This window comes from Anarhichas minor, unplaced genomic scaffold, assembly GCF_050575085.1.
Source record: "Anarhichas minor isolate MPS153535 unplaced genomic scaffold, ASM5057508v1 ptg000010l, whole genome shotgun sequence".
Taxonomy (NCBI): Eukaryota; Metazoa; Chordata; class Actinopteri; order Perciformes; family Anarhichadidae; genus Anarhichas; species Anarhichas minor.
Genome location: NW_027466456.1, coordinates 3,144,442 through 3,171,788, shown reverse-complemented (window position 1 = coordinate 3,171,788; position 27,347 = coordinate 3,144,442). Strand labels below are relative to the sequence as shown.

The window sequence follows — 27,347 nt, the reverse complement described above, 5'->3', positions numbered from 1 at the left end:
AACTCATGAATTTGGTTTGACTGATAATCATACAGTATGATTGTTGTGGTGGTACCTTCTAGGCACGTAGTGTTTACGTAGCATGCAAATGTTTCTCCTAGGAATACCAGGTTGTTCGTAGCTAAAATACATAAAGTGAAATACACACACTTCAGCATTTTGCCCTAAAATTAAGATTTGTGTATACTTTGTCTAGAAGAAAGGATGTTAACAGTACAACTGCATCCATGTTAACGCATTAAAAAACTCTAGCACCACCTACAGGTAACTTAAAACACATGATCGCCACTAACTCACTGTATTGCTGTACAACCGATTTGCTTAAAAACCGTCAACAACCTCGATATTTAAATCAGTAAACTACAATTTTTTCAATCATATTTTTATTGGAAAATTATTGAAAACAATGTAAGCATTAAAAACATAGGCATTGGATAGAATATGGCTAGTACTCAAGCTTAAACTGTGTCCTTACAGAGTGCCTTAAATACCAAGCATTGAGATTTCTACACAGGATAGCTAAAAATACATTTCACACTTTACTAAATCGCCTTTATAAAATGTCACTGTACAATAAAGGTTCAACGAGTGGCAAATCTATACAAACATACTGTAAAGAAACCTTTTAGTAGAACTATCGAGACAAATGAAAATATAACAAAATAAAATAAATTTGCTTTTTTGAATATCTGAAGATTACCGTAAGCTCCAAAAGTCTAAAACTGATTTGTAAAAATGAATACATCGGCAGGGAATTCGTATATTATGGAAAAATACATCAGTTGTGTTGCTTCTAAAAGGGTACGTGGCAAACCTGGCAGCCACCAAATGATATAAAACTCACAAGTATTTAAACACCGCTCTCCAACAGACCCAACAGAGAAGTATTTCGGTCCACAGGCGAACTCACCCAATGCAATGTTCGCTGCCAATTTGTATCGTGACATTTTTCAACTGATTAATGTGTGAAAATATATTACAAGATGACTATTCTTTCGAATATGGATTTTGTGCAAAAAAATGATCGACCAAGAACTTATTGTTACCAACCCAAACTATTGTACAGGGAGTCCTCATCAGTAACTTCCATGCATGAAAAAAAACAAAAAAGAAAAAACAGGATCCATACAAAAAAGGCAAGATGTAAAATATTTACCAACAGATACAAAAATATCGACATGAATAAATTAATTTCTTCTACATTTCTTTACTGCCCTCCCCTTTATCTAGCCCCTCCTTTTTTTCTCCAACAAATGGAAGAGAAGCTTGGCGACCGTAGAGAAGGGTCCGCTTTATCCGAGGCAAAGAAGCCCGTTTATACGTCGCTATGTGTCCTTCTCTACTCTCATCCAGAGTCAAGACCCTGCCCTGCATCCATGCCATCAGAAAGTGTGAAATACATGCACGACAGTAGTTGTAATTGCTTTACAACAATTAAAGAAGTGATAGACAATCAGGAAGCAATCTTGAGAAACTAATAAAGTGAAGGCCTGAACTCTGTGACCTGTTAAAATCCTCTCAAATCTCAGCTACAGCGGTCCGATAGCAGTTTGTTAGGCGTCTGTCGCTCGTGATAATGTACCAGCTTCCGCCGCGGGCGAGACCGACGGGTTTTCTCATAGCAGGCTTGCAAGGCTGGTGGTCGGGCCGTTCTGGGCTTGGATCTGGACAGGAGGAGGGCCATCGGTCCACTGAAAAAAAGAAACAGACAGAAAGAAAAATAAATCTCAGCACTGCAAAACTTAGATGCAGGAAATAGAAACAAGTGAAGAGAAGACCTGCCTTCCACTACAAGCGAAATCAGAAACGTTTCAACATGTGTTCCAAAAACAGTGCTTCTCATATATTCGTGTGCCGCTGCTAAAATGTCACACAATCATTTATATCTTCTGCTCTCGTGTTAATCTTTGTCAGAGCCGTTTACAAACAGGCTCGGGAGTGAACAACACACCAACGTGCTGACGGAGTCTGTGTTTTTAGCTGAGCTACACCAGAGAACGTGATGCTGTTTTGCCCTCGTTGTTCTCCGTTATGTCTGCTGGAAGTCATTTAGTGAAGCCCCCCCGTGCACTTCATATGGAGTGAGCACTGCGCCAGACTCCTTTAAAAAGAAAGTCGCCTTTTAAAGTGCTACAATGCTTCTCAGCAACCAGCTTTAAAAGTGACGTGTTTTCGTAAGTGCTGTGGATCTAATTATGCCGATGTGAAGAGAGGTTAATGAGGTCGTCAAAAAGTGACTGATAAACATGTAAAGAAACCATAAAGTGTTACATTTGAGAACAGAAGTTGGTGTTGTGGCAGAATGAGTGTTTAAGTGAGTTATTTTTGATCGCTTTTACAATTAACTAAAACCTCTGTTTACACAATGAACTGTCATTTCAAGAAAAGAGAATGTTCACACAACAATACATTTTACATATAGGAGAGAAATGAGCTGAACATAGTTCTACTAATTCGGCTGTGAGGTTTTCATTCACACAAAGTATCAGAAAAAGTATCGTGGTGGTATCGGAATTACATTTTTTGATATCGGTATTAAAAAGTGCTGATGAAGAGTAATGACATGTGAACGTTCAGGACCACGTTAATCCGTTTCACGTACACTGATGAGGTTATGCTCGGGGAGGCTGCAGGCGGCGATGTGGTCCTGCAGCAGCTGCTGGGAGAAGTTCTGGTGCATCTGGGCCGCTTCATGGGCATCCATGGTGTTCCCGAGGGCCTTGTTCAAGTCTGCAAGCACAGCATTCAGTCATTCAACCACAGCTTTGTGATGGAAGAGTCAGGTATTAAAAGCGCTGTGAAGCCCGTGTAATAAGTAGAAAAATCTAACAACATAACTTATGGACTTTATAAAGGGGAAAATGTAATTATGTACCTTTCAACAGTGCCGAAGACCAGAGCTGAACAGACATGTCGGGGATCTTGCTGGCCAACTGCATGGCAGGTACCACCATGTTGTTGCTTTCCTAAAAGACAAAAGAGGAACTTTTTTTTTTTAGAAATCAAGATGGATGGAAGCCATGACTGGCATGACTGTCAAACACTCAATAGAATAAGACCATAATTCATTTGATTAATTACACCTGTGTTCACAATGCAATGACATGCCAAAATGGCTGCTATGCAAATTAGCCTTTCCCGTGGGCATTAAAAGGCTTGTATGTGACTTGTGTGTGAATGCCATCGCATCCGACAGAGCAAGGGGCATTTTGGATCACTCATGAGCATAAAACCGTCACCTGTCCTCCCCAATTAATAATTCATGCACAGAAAATAATAAATAATTTTTAATTGTGGCTTCAAATTAGCTACTGTAGAAAAAATAATTTGTTTTGTTGAGTATGTTTTAGTATGAAAGTGGTATCCCTTGTTTTAAATTAAATTCTTTATATTGAATTAGTACATCTATAACTACAGTATTTTGGATCTATATCTAGTGGCTTCATAGAAATGATTTTTGCTTTGTCATCTTACATGAGCACAAAAATGGAAGGGTTGAATTACCTGCAGTGCACCACAACAGGCTTCAGCACCTCAACTGTGAACGTCTGAAAACGTCTGAATGTCTCGACGAGTCAGCTAACCTGAGCTGGCTTCATTTACTGCTGCTAAAGAACGAGCTGATTTATGTGCATATCTGTACTCACCATCAGACGCCACATAAAAGTTAATTTAAGGTTGATTGTAGGATCTAATAAAGCAGGACATGAGGCACGGAATCAGAAAAATATCTTCAAGTTCATTGGGATTTATTATAGAAATTGTTTGCGCAGAGTTTTATAAACCAAATAAATTTTTGCAAAACGTATAAACTGTTTGACAAATGAAGCCCGAGCTGCTCATGGAACATTGTTGGGGTGAACAAGAACCGGAACATTAGAACAGGGTTTTCTTATCTTGATTCAGGTAAAGAAAAGACAGAAAGGTTCTGGTCGGGTGACCTAGTTGTTCCAACACCAATCAAAGTTTGTGTGAGCATTCGGCTAGTCTGTCATGTACTCGTTGGTCTTACTCTGTGGTTGCCCAGCACGTAGAAGATGTGTCCCAGCAGAACCAGGGAGCAGGCAGTCAGTCTGTTCAGATCCTCAGCATTAGACATCTTCAGGGTTTCCCTCAGGAAGCGTCTGCAGGACAACAAGATGTGCATTTATATAAATATGTACAGACGCAGGGCGGCTGTGTAGGCGTGACTGCATTTAGCCATTTAAGATCTGACATACTTGGCCTCGTTGTAGCGTCCTTGAAAGAAGGACAGGAGTCCTCTGATGTAGAAGGCTGCAGCACGGAGGCAGTGAGAGCTGGATCCCAAAACAAAGATCGTATATTTAATCATCTGAACCAGTTTAAACAAAATGCATTGATTCAATGTATTGTGCTGCGTTATATACACAAGTATACACACAAACTGTAAAAACCGTATGCCTCTTACCCTACTGGGAAGTTATGGTCTGGGTTTATTCTCTCTAGGAGGCTGTACAACTGAAGAAGAGAAACAGGAAATACATTTAAGGGTGTTCACACTGACGTTACACAAACCAAGAGGAGTAAACATGATTGATCGGACAGTTCTGACGATTGTCATCCTGCACCATCAGCACCGACGTGGCAAATTCAAATTTGATAACTGTACTAAGCAAGCAATGAACCAGAGTTGGTTGGGTATTCGTCATTATTAAAAGAAACTCATGTTTCCTTTATTTCAAAATAAGACTAAAATTATAATCCACCGACTAAAGAAGACATGGATCACTTCATAGTATTGTGCTGAGTAGGACATTTTAGAGGTGAAAAATGTACTCATAAGCGATCTCTGGTGGACAAACTATGTAATGAGAAAACTGTTTCTACATCACAAACATGAGGTAATGAATACTAACCACTTCTTTGTAGAAGTCGCAATACATTGTTGTAGTTTAAAGAAGTGACCCGTTATTACTTCACTGACCTCCTGGTGTCGGTTCCCCTCCCTTATGTAGACACTGGCCAAGTTGGTTACGATGTATGTCCACAGTTCCTGGTGTGTGGTGAGCTGAAACACAACGACATCTTTGACATAAGAGGAGAGAGCGGCTACCGCAGAGTAGAGGAAGAGAGAAGTAAGGCGAGTGAACGGGAGGGAAGAACAAACTACTGACATCATCCGAGGAGAGATTCATTCATCACGTACTCACCCGCAAGGCTGTGGTAAACTGGGCCTCCGCGTTATCCATACAGTTCACCGAGATACAGTACAGACCCTGAGATATAACAAGAGGAACAGATCGACCATTTATAACAACACAAGGAAAAGAAATCCTTCCTTCTGAAGGAACAAGAGAGCTTTTGGAATGTAGAACTGCTGATTATTTCTCATAGAAGTCCACAATGTTTGTACACACACACACACACCTACAGTTACATGTTTGAAATAAATCTAAATCTATCCATCCAATAACAAAAATGTAATAAAAACAATATTCCAACATCCCGTACCTACGTTCATTATTTGCATGTCTACTGTAAAATTCTCTTTTTAAAAGACTCTTTAAAAATTAGATTTTTTTAAGGCGACCGTATTTTAAATGAGAAGAGCTATTTTTTTAAACTTGAAATCCTGAAATATAAATGAGGGATGACTCGAAAATTACAAAACTTTTTATTGTAATAGAAAATTAAAGACACTTGACCGCTGACGATGTCTTGATTTGTGTTCAGTGGACATTATTAACTTATTTTACTAGAATTTGATCTGAAACTTTTAGTTTTTTTCTGGCCTTGCACTAGTAACCCCCCCCCCCCACACACACACACACACACACACACACACACGCACGTTGACGTAGGTTGTGAAGGATACTCACTAATAGCGTGTGGAGCTGAGCAGCGTGGTTGGTGAATAACCTGGGCGACTGTTGGCACAGCTGACACACCTGTGAGATCTGGACGGACAGAACACAACGTTCACTTTCACATTCTCGTTCGAGCGTTTGCTTTTCTTGCGACATGCTACAAAATAAAGCTGCTGGACTGCATATCTTTTCACACCGCCACGTATCGAACACGACAGAAACAATGTACCTCTTGTAATGCGGTGGCCTTGTGGCCCGTGACGAGCCTACACATGATGATGTGCTCCAGTAGAATGACTTGAAAGGTAGAGAGGATGGGGCTGCAGTCCAACACTGACACATGGAGATAAACATTTAAAATCATACACAAACAAGTGGTGGAAAAATGACTTATTTTTACAGTTTAAAAAGCACAGTTCCCTTTAATATGGTTTAAATCTGTTTTAGAGAAGCACAGCAACACGTTGGGTGACTCACTTTTTAGTTTCTCTAGCTGCATAAGAGCCTTATCTGTGTACTTCTGAGCTTTCTCCAGGTAGCCCGCTTGCATGGAGTGCATGACCGTCACCTGCAGAATGACAAGGAGGAGATATTAAGCAACGTGAACCAATTCCTAAAAATGCCGAGCATGTTGCGACACTGCAGTTGTGTCAAGCTATCCAGAAGGATAACAACTGTGTCATTGTTGTTTTAGTGATATTAGTTTGTCTTTTAATTACAAAGTTATCAGATGCATCTTAGAAGCAACCTAAATGAATAACGAGAACACTTCATCGTGTTGTCTTTTTATTCTCTATATTCAAAATGCACTCATTCTTATTGTAGTAAGTGAGATGTATTTCCAAAGGCCTCGGAGGACATCCAACCTCTCCCGCCCACGACAGTGTGCATCCTTCAAGAGGATAAAAGCACGAATATAATAGAAGAGTGTTAAAAAAAAATCCAGTTACATGCCCAGGAAGTGTTTTCTGTTATTGTTGTTGTAGGGAGGGTACTTGGCTGCATGACCTAAAATCACTCAAACTAAAATTTAGAGATGACCAGATTGGAGGATTCAAAGAAAGAGAAGTGGCATTACCAAATACACGAGGACACACATGTGCTCCTTGGGTAGCCAGTGGAAGAGGTCCGCTGGGTTGCTGGGCAGAATCTCATCGTCGTGGAGTGTAGAAATGGTCTGGATGCACTGCTGCAGCTGCTTCAGACACGGCTTCACACTCTTCACCTGGAGAGACACGAACGAATAAACAGTCATTTAAACCCTCAGAAACAAGTCCGTCCCACTTTAGAGGTACTGGTTTTCCTACCTGTCCAGCATCCAGGTAGTGTGTGACCTGTAGGACCAGGAAGAAGACCCTCAGGGACTCCTTCTGGATCGGGTTTCCCTGCCAGTTTTCTACAATAGTTCCGCACAGTGTGAGCAGAGGATGCACCTCCCCGAGCTTCCTCTCCATTAGCAGCAACTATGGGTAAAAAGAAAATCGGCATAATTAAAACCTATCCTTGTTTATACTGTCATGGTGTAACAGTACAAATAGCATAAACAAGTGAAGGAGAGCAGATGACTCACCATTCCTTTACTGAGGAGAAACAGTGCCCTAGAAAGCAAAAACACAAAGTCAGCTTTTTCACCAGTCAGTTCTCACAATCAATCAATCAATCAATCAATCAATCTTTCATATATCATGAATCAGCACTTTGTGCCACAGTTGTTTTGGGAGCAAAGAATGCTCCAGCGCGAAGGCGTGTTAAAATGTACTCAGAACCGGTTGAACCGTGTCGAGCACCAGTGAAGGGTGCCATTATCACGACATTATCACGACACAAGAGCAACATTTTATCTTCGATGAAGATGAGGAACAAGGAAATTATGTTCTTTGAAATGGTATTACGGGATTTGACAGGTGAACAATGTGGCAAACCCTAGAGGGCAGTGAATCAGTCAGGGTGCAGTGATTGAGACGGATAAATTACTCATACGTGTCCTTCGTCTACAAATATTTTGTTTTTGTGTGAGTAATTAACCGGAATTTCCTGTGCGAACAAAATGTTCTAACCCTTACTCTTAAAAGGTGTCTCTATTCAGTCTAAACATTAAACACCATATTGATCATCTCGAAAAGAAAGTCAAATTCACACTGGGTTTTGTGTGTGTCCCTGTTTTTCATGGCATCGAGAAAACACTTTTGATTTTGTTGGCACTATTTATTCACAGGTTTGTCACACCCTCCACCTTGTCTTAACTTGACCCACTGGATCACTCGTCCCTGTAATACGTCACTAATTCTAACTTCAGGACCCATCATTGATCCTTATACCTCATAGTAGGATGTTATATCATTTAAAATGATTTAAAGCTGCTATTTCATGTCTTGTTACGTGTTGGATGGTGATATTTGACACGGTCTCGGCTAGGACTCATAATAGAGATTTTAATCTCAATATAAATAAATGTCAGCTGCTAACCACTGAAAGCCTTAAATATGCAGTCAACCAGAGGATTGTGGGACATGTACCTGGTATATTCTGACCCCACCACTCGGGCGTACTCGGCTCCGACCCCCAGCAGGTCACATGCTGACACCAAGTCTTTCTCCAGTGTATGAAGTTGCTGAAAGAAGCAATAAGAACATTCCTGTCTTTTTGCTATTTGGTCACAAAGGCTGTACTCTTGCAACAAAACAAAAAAATCCAATTAAAAACATACAAAGTACAAGTGTGAGCAAACAGCACAGGGACTAAGCACCCGAATTGGCTGCTGCACATGTGTTCTCATGTTCAACTCAAACTATGTTGGACCTGTGTCCGAAAATGACTCTGTGAGTGCAACAATGTGACCCCTGTTCAATGCTGTCGCTCCGATACATACCGCCAACTGGAACAACAACCTGCAGTGCCAGTACGGAGTTTGTTGTGAGATCTGGATGGCCTTGCGCAGGAGGGGTTTTGCAGAGTCCACCAAATTCTAGACAATTGATTCAAAATGATCAATAATCAATCATTTAAAAACAAACTATGCATACCCTATCCTGCACGTAGCATCATAATACAATGTCAATTTCACGTCGTGGTAAGAAGTGATGAATGTATGTTACTTCAATGTAATTTACCTGTTGGCAGAAGAGTTCTGACAAAATGCTGGCGGCTTCAAATTTGACATCTTCAAACTGAGGGACTTGTTGAGATATGAACCACTGCAAAACAAGAGATAGCAAACGTTAGCGGCGTTATATTGTCGGTGTTTGTTTGCTATCTTTATGAACCAATAATAATCCCATACAGCGGCTTATTTTGGCTAACATCAGTGAAAGGACGGAAGCGGCCGGCCCGGGACGAATATTTCACAAAAAAACACTTAAGAAATCTAAAATTGTAACTTCTTCACACATTTAACCTTCCCGAATTGACAGCTATGTAAAGATTTCCGCCATTCTCTGTGTTTTGCTGCCCGCGGCCTACACCCCGTCCCGCTTCTCCGCTGCATCCCCGCTCTTTCCTGAATCGAACGTCCCTCACCGCTTTCTCCAGGTGGCTGCGGGCCAGCTCGCTGTTCTTGGTGTGGTGGTAGAGGACCGAGCCCAGCTGAAGATGCGTCCGGGCCTCGATCCTCTGCGGCGGCTTGAACTGAAACACCGCCTGTAGACAGTGCACACAGAGCCGGATTTTGGGCGGACTGGAGGTTCGGAAATGCTCCGCAAAGCCGAGAAGGGCGAGGTACCAGCGCTCCGGGGCCTCAACGTTTGACGCCATTTTCCCCGACAACAACAAGTTTTTCAGCGCTATGGCCAGAATCCCGGGTTGCCAGGTTCGGTCACGTAGAACCCATAACCAGAGTGTTTAAACCCCCAAATCCATCACTTTTTAGTTAACATTTAATTTAATACTTTCTATTTCTATATTTACAAAACATAAAAATAAAAAAACAAAGTACAAGTGATCCAAATTCCTCAAGGGCTGCAACAAATTTGGTCATAATACACTGGTGTTTTGAATAATTTCCATTTTGTGGGATATGCTACTCTTACTTCATTCTGTTTAATTGATACATATATGATTTTTCATTTTTTTGAGTGCAAAACCTACAATACACGAATGCTGAATCTCAACTAACTATATGGAAGATATTCACATTAAAAGTACTTTTTAAATGTTCATGTCCAGTCAGTAAATCAAACCTCTGAAATTGATCATTCTTGAAACTAATCATAGGGTTAACTGACTAGTCATAACCGTAATTAACTTAGTTGTTTGAGTTGAAATGCTCCTAAACTCAAAATATTCTGGCAACAGCATCGACTGAACACAGTTTAACTTAGATATGAACAGAACTGGCAACCCAATGTTTTAGATAAACTCGCGAGATTTCATCCGACCAACGGGATTCGTTCATGGGTTTTGTAGTCCAAAACACTGGCCCAGTTTAATTTTTTTTAAACCGTTGAAAAGCTCAAATAATCTTGTGCGCAGAACCAGGCAGCGGCAGGAATTCCTCGCAGCGCTTCATCTATAAATATACAACACAGTCTGCCGCAGCGCGACACCTGTCTTTAACAACGTGACGACAACGTGGAGGGGGAAAAAAGAGACAAGACGTGCAGGCGGCGGAACGCACAAGTTAGTAAATGCGACTAGTCTGAACAGCACAGCTCCAGCGAGCAAACAAGAAATGTGTGCAAGAATCTGCAGGGGCAGAGTGGCGTCAGACTTGTAAACACGGGGTCCTTTTAAACACAAACGAAGGTAACTAAATGCGGCATGAAGTCCTCGATGAATATCTAGATTTAACTGCAATAACGATTCATTGTGCCTGTTTGTTCATTTTTTCATTAACTCTGATTCGCAGTTTTATTTACTTCAGGTGTGGTCACTGACATTGCGTTGTTCTTTTATCAGCGCCCAGTAGTTTAGGATAACATGCAACATTGGTGATTGATACATGTAGACGCTTTGTTTGCTTTACGTGCTGGAAGTAATCGTATTGCACAGCAGAGATTGTGTTTACAAGCCAGGCTGTTGTGTTTAACTGAGGCAGTTTGTGTCATGGCGGCTTGTTGTTCCGTCTTTTCATTTTTTTTTGAAGTGCTCCTCCATATTCTTTTAATTCCTCCTCAGTGGGTTTTTACTGAGTGTCCGACCGCCTTGGTGATCCGTGAAGGGCACACATGGCCCCCCGTGTGAGCGACCATCAGAGCCCCCTGCCAGTGTCCGAGGCCACCGGGCTGGCTCTGCCCCCCTCCAGCCAAGCAGAAGTGAGTGAGCGTTGTTTCTCTTCATACTCATGGCACGATACATGACATAATAGAGCAGCTGGTGATACATGGACGAGTTATGAACTACAGTATGCTTGACCTTCTTTACAAAAGCTGCATGGGAATTTATAAATCTTAAGTGTTTTACTTAAGAAGTTGGAATCAGAGAATTTAAAAAAATAAATTCTTTAAAAAATTACACAAACCGATAAAGGGATTATCAAAATAGTTGGCAATTCATTTAATAGTTGAAAACTAATCGATTAATCGTCGCAGATCTAAACACAAATCCCTTTTTAAAGGGCACTATTTTTTTAGTTGTTCCATTATCCTATTGTGATTTCTCCCCCACAACCAAACCAACCTGTGTAACTGTCAGGCTCTTATCATTGTAATGGAGCCGGTGTGACGTAGAGACGTCCCGGTTCTCTGTCCCAACACACAACTCAACCGGTGCATCGCTGGAATTAGCCGGGCGGTGACAGCTGATCTAAGTCTGGCCTCAGTTTACAAAGAGACACTGTCTGCAGTATTGAATAAGGACAATCATGACAGATGTTTACAGTAGTGTCACAGGGTCACGGTGTGTCAGTATACTTGACAATATATATATATAAATAAAAAGACACAAATATACTAAATAATACAACTTTTTCATTTTAAAATGTCCAATAAAGTTGGCAACAATTGACCCCAGACAGCCTTTGTAGCTACAAATTGATTATATCAGAATCAGACTTTATTAAATACGTGTGCACATACTACATAATACTTTAACTCCATCATTTTGCATCTCTTTTGATATATATGATAAACTATAGTATTTAAAACCTTCTTAAACGTGTAGATGAGTGAAATCCAAAAACTGTGTCATCCCTCCTGTGGTTTAAGTTGTGAAATGTGTTTGTTTATTCGTGCCAAATGCTCTTCTTATCAGTCGCTCTGATTTGCTTATTGGGTTCAACTGTCCCTTCCAGCAGAAGAAGTTCACACAAACTGCTCTGCTTCAGCGGCGCACCGGTTGGTGTTATCTCTTGTGATTCTGTCATAACAGTTGAGTCACTCCGGCTCTAATCCACGTGCAGATTTTCCTGTGCCAGTAACTTTACTGAGTGAAACACACAGGAGTGTTTGGGCTGATAAGCGCATGACGTCCCTGTTAAATGTTTGTGAGGATAAAAGAGCCACCGAATGATAAGATAAACGATTAAACTGCCTGTCTCTGTCCACACCAACCAGCGTCGGGTCGTGACGATATCAGTGTTTTGCTCTTAGTTGTTACTAGTCTTATAATGTGACAACAATGTCTTCTAAAGCAATGACATGCTGTGTGTCCCAACAGGACTTGAGGCCCAGATGGACGGTGCTGGACTCCCTGCTGTGTGGGGCATTCGCTGGAGCAATAGCCAAAACAGTCATAGCACCTCTGGATCGGACCAAGATCATTTTCCAAGGCAAGAACAACACTCCATACACACAAAGATCTCTTTCCAAATATAGAATCTAGTGCAGAACACAGGCTGCTGTGCACTGATAATGCAACCACTGTTTTTCTGTTTTCACTGACTGTTGTAAGTGTTCTTACCTCATTGCTAATCCTCTTAGTAGATGTTTAGCCCGTGCGTTCTGTTCTTTAACCCTGAGCTCCACTGTGTTTCTTGTTGCTCCACAGTGTCCACCAACAGATTCTCAGCTAAGGTGAGTTCAGCAAATCAGTCAGTGATGTATTCTAATATGTAGCTACACTGGCGGGACAGAGTTGAAAGGCGTAATGTATTAATGCTGGAAATGAATCTGTGACAATTTAAATAATTGATTTATTGCTTGTTATTTATCAAGTATAAATAAATAAAAAAACACTCATTTGGTGGTTACAGATTCTAATATGAATAATATAGTAAAAATTATCATTCTCTCTAATATTGTAAGTCATATCGAAATTTCAAAATTGTTCAGCCTTATTCTAAATCAAGTAGTTTTTGTGACAGAGAAAACAAACAAAACAGACAAAATATGTCACGTTTGGCACCTAATAAGATGGAGAATGTTTGTCTTTTTGACATTTTATATATTGAACAATTATTAAATCAATCAAAGAAATATCAAAAACAACCCTAGTGGGAGCTCTGGGATGTATCTGGTAGATCTTTGCTCTCGTATTACTTTATAAGCCTTTATGTCACAGTCACACACATTAACTCCTGAAGACTACAGCTCATTGTGCACTTTGAACACATCAAGTTTATTAGATGTGGAAGACATGAAGGGCGTCTGTCTGTGCTCCTAACCCAACGTATCCATCACCACCAGGAGGCCTTCAGGCTCATCTACTGCTCTTACATGAAGGACGGGCTGCTCAGCCTGTGGAGGGGGAACTCTGCCACCATGGTGAGGGTCATGCCCTACGCTGCCATCCAGTTCTGCTCTCATGACCAGTACAAAAAACTACTGGGGGGCTACTACGGCTACCAGGGGAAGTGAGTAGAGCCTTTGTCTTTAAGTAGCAGGGATTTTATTCATGTATTTTAAGATAAAACATGTTGGATAAGTTGTTAGCCATGCTAGCGGCGTAATAATGTTTGTTATCAACATGTTGTTATTGTCGGTTTTAGCATGCATTCAGAATGTTTTTAAATGTTTTTATTATTATTTACTACAGATTATTGTGTTGTTTGTTTCAGAGCTCTGCCTCCTTTCCAACGCTTCCTGGCTGGCTCTCTGGCCGGCACCACCGCCGCAATGCTCACCTATCCTCTGGACATGGTGCGAGCCAGGATGGCAGTCACAGCCAGAGAAATGTAAGCACCCATCCCCTGATTGTGAGAGTCCCATCACACCCACTACCCCTGTACCGAGGGGTCTCTTGTGTGTATTGGTCCCATTATTGCCTTACCACTACAATAAAATGGTCTAAAATGTCACTCAATGTCCTATAATTCCTCTCATAAAGGAATTGGTAAACGATGTCTTGCCTGGTGCTTTTTCTTGGGACAGGTACAGCAACATCATGCACGTCTTTGTGCGGATCTCCCAAGAGGAGGGCGTCAGGACCCTTTACAGAGGCTTCACTCCCACTATCATGGGTGTCATTCCATATGCAGGGATCACATTCTTCACATACGAGACCCTCAAGAAGCTGCACACAGGTACCGATCGTTTTACTTCTCTTTTAAAGGGACAGTGGGGGATTTAGTGGCAATCTAGTGGTGCGGTTGTAGATTGCAATCAGCTGAATACCCCTCCACTAAGCCCTTTCCAATGTGAGCTTCCGAGTGCAAAACGGTGGTAAAGCCGTGGTATCTATCAGCACTAACACAACATAACATTGCCTTAGCGGCAACAGAAATCAGGCGGTGTTTGGCGATACAACAGTCTAGCACTCTGCTCCTCACATTACCGCAGCTTCACAAACTTCAGGTAACATGAAAACACTGAAGGCCCTCTCTAGAGTCAGTAGCTACTGTAGAAACATGGCGATGCAACATAGCAAACTCTGCAGAAGAGGACCCGCTCCCTATGTAGATAAGAAGGGCTCATTGTAAGATAATGAAAACATAACAGTTCTTAGTTTCAGTTGATGATACACTCGTGAAAACAAAGCTTTCTGCAAACAGATCCCGCTAAATCCTGCATAATGGTCCTTCACTGTCTTCAATACGTTACATTCATATTATAGTAAAGTGCCATTTTCGATTTGAAGAATGAAAAATGTGTCATTCAGATGTTGAACTCTTTCTTCCTTTGTGTTTTCTCCCCCCCGCTGTAGAAAAGACTAAGCGACCCCAGCCGTACCCCCTTGAGCGCTTGGCTTTTGGGGCCTGCGCTGGCCTCATTGGACAGTCCGCCTCGTACCCTCTGGACGTGGTGCGTCGCCGCATGCAAACGGCCGGCGTCACCGGCTGGTCGTACGGCACAATTCTGGGGACCATGCGTGAGATCGTAGCGCAGGAGGGAGTCGTACGTGGACTATACAAAGGCCTGAGCATGAACTGGATTAAAGGGCCCATCGCCGTGGGAATCAGCCTCAGCACGTTTGACATCACGCACAGCCTTCTGCTCAAACTGCATCAGATGGGCTACTTCGCCCACTGAGGCCCATTTGGGGCAAGAAAAGCGAGAAAAAAGAGCTCAGACTGACTGTGAGGGAGGTGGTTAACCCTGTCACATGGCAGCAATGAGGGGCGGAGGTGGTTAACCCTGTCACATGGCAGCAATGAGGGGCCGTCCAGCTGCACACTCCTGTTCTTTCAGACCGGAGGACCGGAGATCTGTTGTGCACAAAGAAACACAGTTCCTCACACTTACGTAAACGCACAGTCGGGATTCACTAACGGAGAAGGAGCGCGAGAGGAGGCCGGGAAAAGTCTTTAAATCGTTGTTCACACAATCACGACTTTGTTTTGAAATCACGTTGCCGTCGGGGCGAAAGTGATGAACAGAGCAACAGTGGATCGAGAAAAGATTAGTTCTCGATGGACAATATGGAGCACTTTGTGTCGTGTTAATAAGATAATGCTTGCACTTTACTAGACCTACAAGAGAGAACTTGAGTTTTATTGCTTTTAATTTGGTGAGAAATTTTATTTTAATTTGAATCAAGTTGCTTTGTTTTCCTTTTGATCGTTTGAAATGAGCCTGATTATGCAAGGGTGTGATTTATAATGAAACGGCGATTATGCAATATGTTTTGTTTTCATCTCTAGTTATACGACGGTGCCGCTGTGGGTTTGAGATTAACCAGGCGATGGATTGCAGGAGGGTGATCATGTCAGCATGACTGCACACTTTCACTGTCCGTCCTGCAGTGAGGAGGCGTTGTATTGTATTAATATGTCTAATAAGCTCAAATCAAATGTATGACAAATAAATCTATATATACACAACAAGAGTTTGTTTTATGTGCATATTATTAAGATGTCATTGTTGTGCAGCAGACACTTTAAGGAGTTGTTTGCCTGAAAATGTTTAAAAATGGCCAAAGCACTTCGATCAATTCTACGTTTCCTGTGAATGACTTGACTTTCACTGCTGATGTACATTTGAAATCTACAGTATTTCCTTTCACAGCTGTGAGCAATGAGTCCTTTTGTCCACTTGAGGGCGTCATGTGATAAGCAAAGCTAACTACACCATCAGCGATATTAAAAACTGCTCTTAATTTGAGGTAGGAATGGTTACAATGATATTGTACTGAAAGCACAAAGATCTTCAATTTGTAATGTTATGATCAGTGACTTTTATTTGCATTGTCACGTGGTCTTAATTACATAACCATTCTATCAATGACAGGTTGCTTTTTACACTTATTTCCCTCAAAGACGGTGATATTTAAGATAAACTTAAACTGTTAAGTGATTACATCCAATATATAATACATAATGTAAAATGACAGCATAAATACAGTATCATTTGATGAATCACACCTGACCCACGGGTGTGTGTGAGACCACATATCCCTTTACTTCCAGTAGATGGCAGCATTGAGTGGCCCCTCGTCTCTGTGCGTCCTGGTCCATCATGGAGGTTAGTTCGGCTCTGATCACCTCAGTGGCCTGAACTTGACCCGCCCTCCGCTCCCTGAGACGCTCTTACTCTTATTTTTACGGTATTGTTTTATTTCACTCAAACGTTCCGTGCAAACCGTCTCTTACTGGAGGTCTTCATGTGTCAATGCTACGAAGCAAAATATTGTAACACATACATTTGTGAATTCACACCACAAAACACTGCAGAGGGAAATCACACAGGGAAACATTGCATAAATAATGTATGTAATGTGTTGTTTACATGCATGTTTTATACGTAGATGTCAAAATGATGATCACAGTGAAACTGAAAGAATTATAATTTGTTTTTAAAGAAATGTAAAGAAATGAAGAACTCATGCATGCAATCCTTCTTTGAATGATATTTTCATTTTTGTGTTGTTTATATGGAGTCTACTACAAAGCAATTTATTTAAAAAACAGACCAAACAAATACCCCAAAATTTTTTTTGGTAAACATGAGAAAACTAAAATGATTTTAATCACACACATTTAGGACGTAAATAACATTGTCTTTTTTACCCTTCCATCAGATAGATTAAAGACTGATGCACACATCTACCCAAATCTTAATATCAGAATTACTTAATACTAATACTTTTTGCATGAAACTTTACTTAATACTGCACTTACACTTACTATTTAAAACATTTTTATTTACTCGTGACATCCTGATAACTGCTTCAAATAAAATAAATCAGGTATTTGAGTAACGGTGTGCTGCATTCATGGGTCATATCCTTTTTCCGTGCTCATCCTGTTTTTGCTGCACTGGTTAGTGCGCATGAGCTGTGACTAAATCTGAATAGGAGGTGAGTGTGTTCCGGCTCCGTCGCATCGTTCACCACCTGAGATCGTTGCCCTTTCTTTACAAGTCGTCTCCTGAACTTCACGTCTGAGCAGCTGGAAGGAAGGAACTCTGCCCATCTGTCCGTCCTCCATCCCTCCATCTCTCATCCTCTCCTGCCCGTATGACCTTGACTATGAATTATGGGATATTCTGCCACCCGACGGTGTGCAGCCACCCAGCCTGGTATTGCAACATTCGAAACAATGCCACTGGGTGGATAACATGGTCGGAGGGCGGGTGCCTGAGAGAAGCAGGAGGAGGAGGAGGAGGAGGAGGAGGAGGAGGGGTGGGGAGAAGATGCTTCTTGAAGGCGCCGTTGCTATAGGTAACCTGGATCTGTGCCAGGAGAGGGGAGTGGACCATTTGCATGTATTCAAATCTCGCATGAATAATTCACTTTGAAGCCCCCTGCTGGAGCACTGGCAGACAATAGCTGTTCACACACACAAATGCACAATATATGGGCCAAAATGCACACAAATACAGCGTTCCCAGCACACACCAACCCGGCCGGATCCTGTGTGAGAAAGGTGAGGAGGTTACTCTGGGGGGCACGCAGGAATAAAGCCTCTCTCACATCTAAATCAGACCCGGATGCGGTGAGACGGCGGCCTCGGCTGTAATATCATTTTGCATGTGTTTTCACAGCTCGTTCTGTTTCTGTTCAGATGCACAAGCAGGCATAGCTGCTGTTTGACTTTGAGCTTATACCGGGGATGTCACACCCCGGGAGTCTGAGGAGGGAATGTATAGTACACAAATGCATTCACACACACACACACACACACACACACACACACACACACACACACACACACACACACACACACACACACACACACACGTGTTCACACCCCTGTGGTGCCCTGCAAACGCCACACTGGCTGGGATCCTTCACTTTGAAGGCCAGCTTCTCAAGCACCTGGCTCCACTGCATAAATTCACTGGCGTAAAAAAAATAAAGAAGCCTTGAGAGGCATTTTATCAAACATAAACAGGCCTGTAAACGTTTCCCCGTAAACTCGCCTTAGAAAAGCAAAAAAGCAAAAAAAACAAATCACGTGGCCGTGACTATAAAACTCAGTCAAGAAGAGCTATAATCCCTCTCCATGCATGCATGCTGATATTTACAAGTGCTACAGGGACGTCATCCTCTCCCTGCCGCACAACCTCGCAGCTCCCTCTCCCCATAGCTCAGTCCTGTTAATTTTATAAGATCCAGCATATTGCCACTTATCGGCTGGCAGCGTTGTAAAAGCTCCGGGGTCAGTGCATTACTGAGCTGCTGGGCTCCACTCTTCCATTAGAGGGAGTGTTCAGGCTGCGTTGGCCTTCACTCAATCAAATGCGGGCTGCAAACGGCTGCTCCAAGTGCAGATGAGGGGGCACAAACACACATTTTCTCTCTCACACACACACACACACACAGAGAGACTCCTTCAATCCCTGGTTGTGAAACTATAGGGCGCATAAATCTGAGCACATAAATCCAGGCACACACACACACACACACACACGCACACACACACACTCACACTCAGTATGCGCTTGTCCTCACTGTTTGGAGCCCGGAGGGGGGGCAACACATTCATTTGCATGGAGTGTTTGCATTTATAGAGAGTAAATGCATATAGGTGTGGGTGTGCTTGTATTGCAGCTGACATTTTCACCACTTGGCATTTGAACAGATTCCACACTAAATGAAATGTAGCTCCCCCCCCCCCTCATCCCGATCTCTGGATCAGGTGAGACTCATGAGAGGTGGAGACGAGCGAGCAAGCGAGGAGTGAGAGTCAGGGAGAGAGAGGCTGATTTAGTGCAGATGCTAAAATAGAAATTTAAATAGGATTTGTGCTGGTTGGAGTATGTGCAGTGCAAAAATTATTTTTCACAATCAGTCATGAAATTAGATCAGTTTTATGCCAGTGCCTGTCAGGGTAGTGTCAAGGTCAAAGGAAGAGAAGATGGCTGTTAATGCGAGCTCTGCTGCATTCCTCCCTCATAACTAATTATGATGATATAGTAAGTATGCCTCTGACTTCATTCTCCTTCCTTTCTCTTGTCTCAATGCCGCAGACTCAAAATGCTTCATTATAATTCAAGGGAGAGTTGTTAATTCAAATGTGACATGTTAAGTGTAAGTATACAGCCTCTCGTACAGGAAAGCAGCAGGATGACAGCGTTAGTTGTCGATTTTCACGTCATATATGTTTTCACAAATGGGTTTCTTTCCATCCTCGCCCCATGTTCGCAGACCGAGCACACATAAAGAAAGGGGCACTCTATGGCCTCAGTGAATGAGTGTGTGCCCGTTTATAAACATGCATGTATTTCTCCTGCAGGAGTAAAAGGCTGGGGGGACGGAGGGACGGGACGGGACGGGACGGGGGGGAGAAGGAGACAGACTTTGCATGAGAATGGGCCGGGGTCCTGTGAACCTTCTGCTCCCTGTGTCCACACTCAATGGCATCTCTGCAGTTAGCATGACAAACTAGGCTCCAAGTTCTCGGACTTTTATTCAAGCAGCAGACCCCCCCCCCCCCCCCCCCCCCCCCCACACACACACACACACTCCCCCTCCCTCTCATCCCATGTCCTGACTCCACCATAACCCCTTTTTTGCAAAACCCCCTAACCTTGCTCCTCTGTGTGCACCGTGGGCTGAGCCTACAGATTTTATGAGGTGTCTGGGGGGCTACCAAGTTCAGGGGAGCCAAGGAGACGATCCCTGCACACACACACACACACACACACACACACACACACACACACACACACACACACACACACACACACACACACATTTAGCTACACAGAGCTTCAAATTAAAACAGCTACTGGCAGATCATTTCAATAACTTCTCTTTTTAAATTCACCAAAATCAGAACTGTGAACCTGCAGGTTTCATTTCGGGTTTTTTTCCCGTCTCTTAAATCTTTGCTTTCCTTTACATTCCAACGCCACATCAACACGATTCTGAAGTCAGCCTCTCATGACACGTGAGCGTGAGAACATTAAGTCATTGGGGTCTGAAATTAGAACGCTTACATAAGAATTTTATTTTGTGCGGTTGCATGCTGGGATGGCACATCAGTGGGCCACAGCGGAACTCTGTGGACTCAAATTCCTCAGATATTTATGCATGAATACGAAGTAAAACAACAACACATCAACTCACTTCACATGCTTACCTTTAGCAATGTTAAAAAAGATGTTCTGCACATAATACACTTTTTTTTAAATCACATGTGCTCATTGGAGACACACACAAGCTGTTTCTTTTTTTATCAAACAGCTCTGGCTCCGGTCGTTTTGCTCGTTACTATTATTGCCCGCATGCAACACTGACCGGCCATTTAAGCTCATTGCCTTGATGAACTCATACTGAGTCAGTATTACATAAATGAATGTAATGTAATTGTAAAATAAATAGATTTAATTACCGTTGTTATGTAAATGCTATATATTACCGTGGGTTTAATGTTCTCTTGTTAATCATTATTGTATAGTGTAGTGTATTCTTGCAGCGTTTGTGTAGATGTTATTATAAAAGATAATACAACACTGGTGTCCTCTTTCTCTGTTATGGTGGACAGTTCAGATACTATTAATTAACCCAATTTGACCAAATTACAGTGTATAAACAATTAGAAATATAATTGCACAATATCTGAAATCTGTTGACCGAAGTGTAATTTGAACTCAATAGTTTTTATTCATCAGGACCAATGAGCACATTTGTTTATTGTGGTAAAAAAAAGAAATCATTCATTGTGCTTGGCTGATTTGTTTCTTCTTCTCTTTCTAATTACTTACATCTTTCTCGCTTCCTGTGCCATTTATGCAATTTGCCTCGAGAGCAAATTCAACCCATCAGAGAGTGTGTGTGTAGAATAATGAGAACAAAAAGGCCGACATTTATTACAGCAAAATGTTGGGAAATGTTTTTATTCTTCGCATCACAGTAATAACATGATGTGCATTATTCTAACTTTGTTCATGTAATACAAATTGCACATTTGAAATGAAACCCTGTTGTTTTATTCCAGCCTGTTTATTCCAACACATTTATCTTGTCGCGGTAAAGCAAATCAAAACAATGAAAGGATAAATTACATTATCTTCACTGCTCTCTTGTGAGACAAGAATAACTCATTAATTGTAGTTTACATGCAGTAAAAAGAAACACACTCCTCTCCATAAATTCTCTTTTTTGTTTTTACTGCTAGTGAGCTTTATGCAGCTCCGTCCTGCTGTTAAAGGCCTTTGTGTTGCAGGATGTTAGAGACTCTCCATCCACAAACAAACAGCTGAGCAATTAAAAGACAATTAGTTGACCCCTGAGGGTTTGTTAAGGCCAACAATGGGCGGCTTTTATTACTAACGGGAGCTGTTACAAACCAGTGTGGTGGATAGGTCAGAAAGAGTTTCAATAAACTCTGAGAGTGTGTTTGTAATCATTTATCTGTGAGGTGAAAGCCTGGAAGTTTAAATCACAAAATCTAAAATATGAATGTGTTTTATTTACTGTGTTTCAAGCGGTAAAGATAAGTATATGTAGAACAGTGAAAAACAGGGAAATTCATCAGAAGGATGTTATACGGACATATTAAACATGAAACAACGAGAAGAAATATAGATGAGTAAGAACTAAAAAAAAATAAGAATAAAGAGAGAGACACATGTAATTTTATCTTTCGACACAAGCTAACAATGTTTCACGCAGGTCTTTTACCACCAGGCCTCGCTGTCAGAGTTGTCCGCTGTACACAGACTGCATGTGACATGATCCGTAACTCTATCTATAGGTGTTATGGTATCATTCCCACCATTAAAGAGGTTTTCCACCTTCCCAATGACCTCCGCCTCGCCTCACAGGACACAGAAAACGACCTGATGGCAATGTCTTTCACTGTACAGAGGCTACTCTGAAATGTGTGTGTGTGTGTGTGTGTGTGTGTGTGTGTGTCCCTGTGTATGGAGGGGTGGGTCAGTGCGCGTACAGACTCCAGTGTCTTTGGAAAGCGTCCACCCTGTAGGGTTTGGCCTTCTCCCCGGTGAGAGTGGGGGAATCTAGCATGGCCAGTAAGCATGTATATCAGGCCATCTCACGGCTGGCTGGACGCTCCCTGGGTGGCCCACTGTGGTCAATACTGCACTGGTGACTGGACACACAGAATGGGATAATCTCCTACTTTCTTTCAGGGCCATGATGCACACACGCAAACACACACACACACGCACACACACAGCAGCCTTTTATGCCGGCCTGGCCGGGGAGGCTTGCCTGGCCCTAATTTTCAGGTCAGGACCAGTCAGGGGGAGGCCGAGGAACCCGGAGAGAGCGAGGGGACAGTGTGGTTGGGGCGAGAGAAGGGGGGTGTTGGACAGAGGGGAGCAGGGAGACCATTTCAGCCAGAGCAGTGGAGCACACTGGGGGCACTGGGGCATCGCCTCTACTGGCTGCTGGGGGAAAACAAAAGGAGGTGTGATCCCCACAAAACATAGGAGCCGTGTGTGTGTGTGTGTGTGTGTGTGTGTGTGTGTGTGTGTGTGTGTGTGTGGTTATGAATGTGTATCATTGTTCAGAGTTTCCTTCAGGTCCAGCAACTCGCTTCAACACCCCTGCTGCTCACACACAAAGGCACCTAATTGACACCACAGATTTAGGCCACTAGGTTTAACTGTTCCCCTTCCAACCCTTCAGCCACTGCTGGAATAATCAGAGTAATCCAAGAGAGCACAGCTCCCACAGCTTCTCATTCCACATCTTAGATGATACGAGAAGCGACAATGGCCGGCAATATTTCTGTATTATTGTTATTGTCTACAAAACCAACATAGATCATCTCTTAATGCTCTGACTTCTGTGGCTCTCAGCCCAAAGCCCATTGGTTCACACTGAACAGGGATCGTCAAATATATAGTTTCACTTTTTTTTAAAAGGCAAACAAAATTGCTAAAACAGCTGGGTGCTGCAGTTTCATTTCAACAGGAATAAATGCTGTATTTTTTAGGGACTACTTTCAGTAGCCAACTAATACATATTTAGAGTATTTGCAGCTCTTAGACAGTATGAGGGATCGACTTCAAATAAACCCATAATGCCCATGTTCATTGTAATGATGGGAAATGTCCCCCAGTCCAATGACAATGTGTTTAAACAAAAGAATTGACAACAATGAAGCCGAAGGCACAGAGGAATATCTGTGCCTTCGGATAGAGGATTGGATAGAGGATTGGATTGGATAGACAGGAAATTCTTGATGGTAGATGTCAATCCATCGTTGGTTTTGGTCTTTTCGTGGATTTGATGACTGTTACTTGAGGACGGTTAGTAGTGTGCAGGCTTTGATATTCCAGAAAAGCAAATTTAGTGGGGTGGGGTGGGATTGGGGGGGGGGGGGACAGCCCAATCAGTTTGCTGTCTTCCGAGACCTTTTATATCCTGTCAATCAGGGAGGATCTCTAAATTAGTGCCACTTTAACTCAGGTGGCATCAATCTCCCATCGTTTGGAGACAATTGATCGTCAAACACACTTTGACAAGAGATATGAATCAAATGTTCCGCTCAAGAGGCATAAACTAAACATAATTATTGTTAGTAAAGTAGAAAAACAAGGAAACACTCCCTTCTTTACAACTATACTTTGAAATATTACTGCAGGAAAATGACCCACAAAGACAGTTCTTAAAGGGTCAGGCAGGTCAGGTATTTAGTGGTCCTGACCTGATTTAGCTACACAAAACGTGTGTGAGAAGAAATACTGAACACATTAGATGAATATGTTTCTCAAACTTCATAAGTTCACAAACGTGCACCATCCTCTCAGCATACAAACCAACGTTTACTAAAGGAAATTACATATTGGTAGTGGAAAAAATAGGCTCCGTGACATCGACACTATATACATATAAAATATCACCAAAGTTATCCTGCAACTGTAAGTTTCAGCTGCTTTATAATCTCAGCAACAAAACCAACATTACTGACATTTGAATATAGAAACAAGAATCAAATAGAAGAAGAAAAAAAAGAACTGAGACAAATGTTCATTGCACATATCGTTCAACTTTATTGAAAATATATATCATATCAGGGCAACACTTTCAGGATTCTGCAATCATTCGTTAATAAACGAGTTCATTAACTATGAAAAAGATAGTATGAATTTGTATGTGTACATAATGACCCACGGAGAAGAGGAAAGTAATTCAGCAGCGATAAACTCTTGTCAAACGAGTTTCCAGTCAAATACTAAAAGGTAAATTACTGAGTGAACAGAAGGACCCCTTGGGGTCTCATCCAATCTCCGACCTAAAATTGGTCTCAAATACAGTAATTCATATCTAATGAAACTAATTTAGGAAAATATTACTCGGCTGCTCCATTTTACACTTCAGACAGCTGTTAAATTGATCCAACCTTTTTCAACTTACCTCTTAGAAGCGGTTTACGACTTACCTCTCCGCGTCCACAAAGACTGCGCGCTATAACTGATAATCAGACTGTAATAACGTGCGTCTAACCGACTGTTCGTGTGGCCGAGGCCGGAAGTGGTCGGAGAAATCGCTGTGTGATTTGTTGGACTGAGGTCCAATGGTCCACTCTGGCATCTGTGAAGACATGAGCAAATAAATAGCGAGTGATTAGTGAAAAGAAGACTCCTTGCATTGTGTAATTAGTCCAGTAATTGTATCTCTAAGTCTGGGTGTTCTTTAACAACATTACATTAAAGTTAATGCAGGGAGTAGACAGATTGTGGCTGTACGTCTAAGAGGCGGAATAACTATCTGTGTTTATTAAATCACATGCACATGAGCTCTCTGCATACAGCCTGCTGGGATGACGCTGTTTATGTCATCACGACTCCAGACACACCAAACTGTTAATGTTTACTACCAGGGAGGGGGGAGGGGGCTTTGCTTTTGTGCATGTGCGTTATTTTGTGCGTCTATCAGCCGTCTGTATCAATGGTGTGCATGACCCCTGAGCTAGCAGACAGTCATGGGTCAAAGGTCTAGGTAGAGCCTGTCTGGGTTTCCTTGCTGACCCCAACGCCTGCAGCGCAAACGCACACATAAACACGGGGGGGATGGGCTGCCCCCCGACCAGACTAATATCACCTTTGGGATTAGGATCCAGACAGAAACACATTGACCCCAAACACACACACACACACACACGCACACACATCGAGTGTCTCAGACAGACCCTAGATCTGCTGGGTCATAAAACAGGACACGCTGCACTGCATGACGCAGAGATGCTGAGTCCGAGGAAGGCCATCTAATTATCTCTCAGCGCTGAGTTAAACCGGAGAGCAGAGGAGACCGGGGAGATTCAAGCGTCACCACGGTGAGCAGAGGCAGCAGCTAACACGGTGCTAGCTAGCTACAGCGTTACAGTGATGCTGCGAGGATGGAGGAGCCCCGGGAAATACAAACAGAATCAGAATCGCATCTATAACAGCTGGAGAAATCGAAGATGTGACGGTTATGAATATGCACGTGTAATTTTATGGGTAAAAGAGCAGCTAAAAGAGCAGCTACAAAAAGAGAGCATTGTTTGTTGCTAAATCTCCCGGTCGTATGTCAAGTAGTTTAGCTCTGTAATTGCATTTAATCCAAGCACTGATGTAGCTGCAGGAAGTGAGGGCCCAGAGCACCAATCTGGATAAAACAACATCAGCATTCAAGAGCAAAAAACAAAGAAAAAAGAATCACAAATCAAAGAGGAGCGGGACGGCGGGATCTGAGCACAGAGTGAAGCAGAAAAAAAGGTCAAATTCAGAGGAGCTGACGGGCTTCACTGCCAGGCCACCGGGAAAACTCCCCAAATAAGCCCCAGTGTTAAGCTGGCTAATCCCCTGTATTATTGCAACATCTGTGAGGTCTAGAGAGGCTCTGCCAGTGATTAGCAAGACAGATGTAAACAATATCCTGGCTGAAAAGGAGAGGAGAGGAGAGTGCTTGGTTGATCTGAGCAACACAGTGCTGGAAGGGTAAGAAAAGTAGAGATAGATGGAGAGAATGTGGTGAATATAAAGCAGGTAAGGTGGGGAGGGAGTGCGTCAAGGGATTTAGGGGAAGAAAAAAAGAAGAAGAGGAAGTGGAGGATTGATGAAAAAACAAGCAGGAGAGTGATAGGGATTCTGGAAGAAATTAAAAACACAAGAAAGGAAATGAGATGTAAAGAAAGGAGCGCTGTTGGCTCGAGGACGTCTGGTCAGAATAAGTCGAGGATTGATAGGATACAGTAGATGGGGGAGGTGGAGGGAGACAGAAGGTGACAGCATGAGGGGGAGAAAGAGCAGCAGATTGGGAGACGGCGGACCCGAGGCCAGGGGTGCCCCGACCGGCTGACGAGACACCAGGGAGACGTGCCTAATTTATGCAGAGTTGGGCTGAAGAGTGGAGGATGTCTGGGACCCCCTCAATAGCCCTGAGAACCAAGGGGAGCAGCTATGGGTGCTAGCCGTGTGAGCGCAAGAGGGGCATGGGGGAAGGTAGGGGGGGGGGATGGGGGGAGTCTCTCTTTTTTTTTTTTTCTTCAGGAGAGACAACAAGGGGGGTGGAGGCTGCTCTCCCTGCTCAATTCAAGCAGGGCTGTCCGTCTGACGTCCCATTAAGGTTTGGGACAGGGCATGGGGAACGAGGCGATAAAGGGGAGAGGGAAGGGAGAGGGAGGATGGGCGGGAGGAGAAGTGAGGGACAGGCCACACTTAGCTCCCTCCCTGCTAGATATGCCCCCCCCCCCCCCCCCCCCCCCTCCCTCCTCCCCTCCTCCCCTCGACTTCCCACCCCACTCCAGTCTTCTTCTCCAGTCTGGCTACCTATTAAATCCACAGAGCCGTCCGTCTGCTTCTCTGC

General features: G+C 42.7%; 2 protein-coding genes across 4 annotated transcripts; one reads left to right on the top strand and one right to left on the bottom strand.

The window, feature by feature from the left end:
• Window positions 1-434: 434 nt before the first annotated feature.
• mau2 (MAU2 sister chromatid cohesion factor) lies at window positions 435-9,617 on the bottom strand. Of its 2 annotated transcripts, none has more exons than XM_076087574.1 (18): window positions 9,345-9,617; window positions 8,939-9,022; window positions 8,698-8,793; window positions 8,345-8,439; window positions 7,399-7,426; window positions 7,136-7,291; window positions 6,907-7,053; window positions 6,306-6,396; window positions 6,058-6,161; window positions 5,841-5,918; window positions 5,172-5,237; window positions 4,937-5,029; window positions 4,430-4,479; window positions 4,221-4,298; window positions 4,013-4,124; window positions 2,876-2,966; window positions 2,603-2,730; window positions 435-1,691 (listed from the first exon to the last, which is right to left on the bottom strand). In XM_076087574.1, exons 1-18 carry the CDS (start codon window positions 9,576-9,578, stop codon window positions 1,617-1,619), a joined length of 1,806 nt encoding a protein of 601 aa, XP_075943689.1. In that variant the 5' UTR covers window positions 9,579-9,617; the 3' UTR covers window positions 435-1,616. The 2 variants fall into 2 exon arrangements, with proteins under 2 accessions (XP_075943689.1, XP_075943688.1); XM_076087573.1 differs by having other exon boundaries at window positions 4,946-5,029; window positions 9,345-9,616.
• Window positions 9,618-10,197: 580 nt separating this feature from the next.
• On the top strand, window positions 10,198-15,965 carry LOC142946388 (mitochondrial coenzyme A transporter SLC25A42-like). 2 transcript variants are annotated; one of them, XM_076087572.1, is made up of 8 exons: window positions 10,198-10,442; window positions 10,941-11,077; window positions 12,420-12,531; window positions 12,750-12,775; window positions 13,388-13,554; window positions 13,759-13,875; window positions 14,072-14,223; window positions 14,844-15,965. In XM_076087572.1, the coding sequence occupies exons 2-8, from the start codon at window positions 10,991-10,993 to the stop codon at window positions 15,167-15,169; spliced, it is 987 nt and encodes a 328-aa protein (XP_075943687.1). In that variant the 5' UTR covers window positions 10,198-10,442; window positions 10,941-10,990; the 3' UTR covers window positions 15,170-15,965. The 2 variants fall into 2 exon arrangements, with proteins under 2 accessions (XP_075943687.1, XP_075943686.1); XM_076087571.1 differs by having other exon boundaries at window positions 10,199-10,568.
• Window positions 15,966-27,347: the final 11,382 nt, after the last annotated feature.

What these genes read in the sequence shown, in the direction of transcription:
- mau2 (XM_076087574.1), bottom strand. Translation starts at nt 9,578, where the DNA reads ATGGCGTCAAACGTTGAGGCCCCGGAGCGCTGGTACCTCGCCCTTCTC. An exon ending in GGTTGTTGTTCCAGTTGGCG is followed by an intron (nt 8,440 to 8,697) that starts GTATGTATCGGA and finishes TGCTTCTTTCAG; the next exon opens with CAACTTCATACACTGGAGAA. An exon ending in ACGTGCTGGGCAACCACAGA is followed by an intron (nt 2,967 to 4,012) that starts GTAAGACCAACG and finishes TTTGTCTTTTAG; the next exon opens with GAAAGCAACAACATGGTGGT.
- LOC142946388 (XM_076087572.1), top strand. Translation starts at nt 10,991, where the DNA reads ATGGCCCCCCGTGTGAGCGACCATCAGAGCCCCCTGCCAGTGTCCGAG. An exon ending in GACCAAGATCATTTTCCAAG is followed by an intron (nt 12,532 to 12,749) that starts GCAAGAACAACA and finishes GTTGCTCCACAG; the next exon opens with TGTCCACCAACAGATTCTCA. An exon ending in CCAACAGATTCTCAGCTAAG is followed by an intron (nt 12,776 to 13,387) that starts GTGAGTTCAGCA and finishes CATCACCACCAG; the next exon opens with GAGGCCTTCAGGCTCATCTA.